Raw genomic sequence first — 802 nt, forward strand, 5'->3', positions numbered from 1 at the left:
ACTACTGGTTCTACCAGGCTTTTTCTCCAAACGCCATCTTCACGGTGCGACACCCGGGACGACCGACTGCGTCCCCTCATCTCACTTCCATGTTTGCTTGGTTTCGCCTGAAATATGAAATCTGAGAAAACAGGCCTTCTGCTCCCCTGACACTCAGATGAGTGAAATTCTTGTCCTCCAGGTCTTCATTCTTTTATGTTTCCCCGACGTTCACGTTAGTCCTCATTGTCGGGCGGCCGCACAGCCTGTTTGATGGCCGGCGGCCGACGGAGGGGCGCGGCTTCCCCCGATTCGTGGTCGGCCGCCGGCCCGGTCCGGGTCCAGAGAGGAGACCGCGGGGGGAAGTGTGACGGGACGATCGACGGATCAAAAAACGGAGGGCCGAGCGGAATCGTGGAGGGTCTGATGGATGGACTGAAGAAGCCCTGTTGGACCTACCTCTGCGGTTCATCCTCCTGCTCATCCTCGAGCCTCCTCCTCAATGCGACGTTGCCCTTCGGCGCTCCGGCTCCCTTTTACCTGCATCCCCGGGCCCCGTCCCCCGGGGGGCGGAGCCTCGGCCTGCGTCGCCTCTGTTCAAAACAAAAAATGACAGGGGGCAATTTACGCATGCTACGGATACAATGCATTTGTGCAGAGAAACGCCCATGACAAGTATTCAGGCACACAAAGAAAGAAGCGTAGATGTAAACCAAATTCCTCACAGCAGACGACACCCGAGGAGCTGAGCGGCAGCAGCCAAAGGGACTCGGAGATGTAAAGATACATGTCTCCACCAGGAGATGAAACCGACGTACAAACA

At 57.0% G+C, this 802-nt stretch overlaps 1 protein-coding gene across 1 annotated transcript in view; it reads right to left on the reverse strand.

The window, feature by feature from the left end:
- LOC147214584 (uncharacterized) overlaps positions 1 to 475 on the reverse strand; it is a 7,682-nt gene extending 7,207 nt beyond the window's left edge. Inside the window, exon 1 of the mRNA XM_086141474.1 lies at positions 439 to 475. Within this exon, the coding sequence (XP_085997600.1) occupies positions 439 to 463 (25 nt within the window). The 5' untranslated portion in view covers positions 464 to 475. The remainder of the gene's footprint in view (positions 1 to 438) is intronic.
- Positions 476 to 802: the final 327 nt, after the last annotated feature.

This window comes from Fistularia commersonii, chromosome 34 (genome assembly GCF_037954325.1).
Source record: "Fistularia commersonii isolate RoL2024-O1a breed Wild chromosome 34, RoL_Fcom_v1.0, whole genome shotgun sequence".
Classification (NCBI taxonomy): domain Eukaryota; kingdom Metazoa; phylum Chordata; class Actinopteri; order Syngnathiformes; family Fistulariidae; genus Fistularia; species Fistularia commersonii.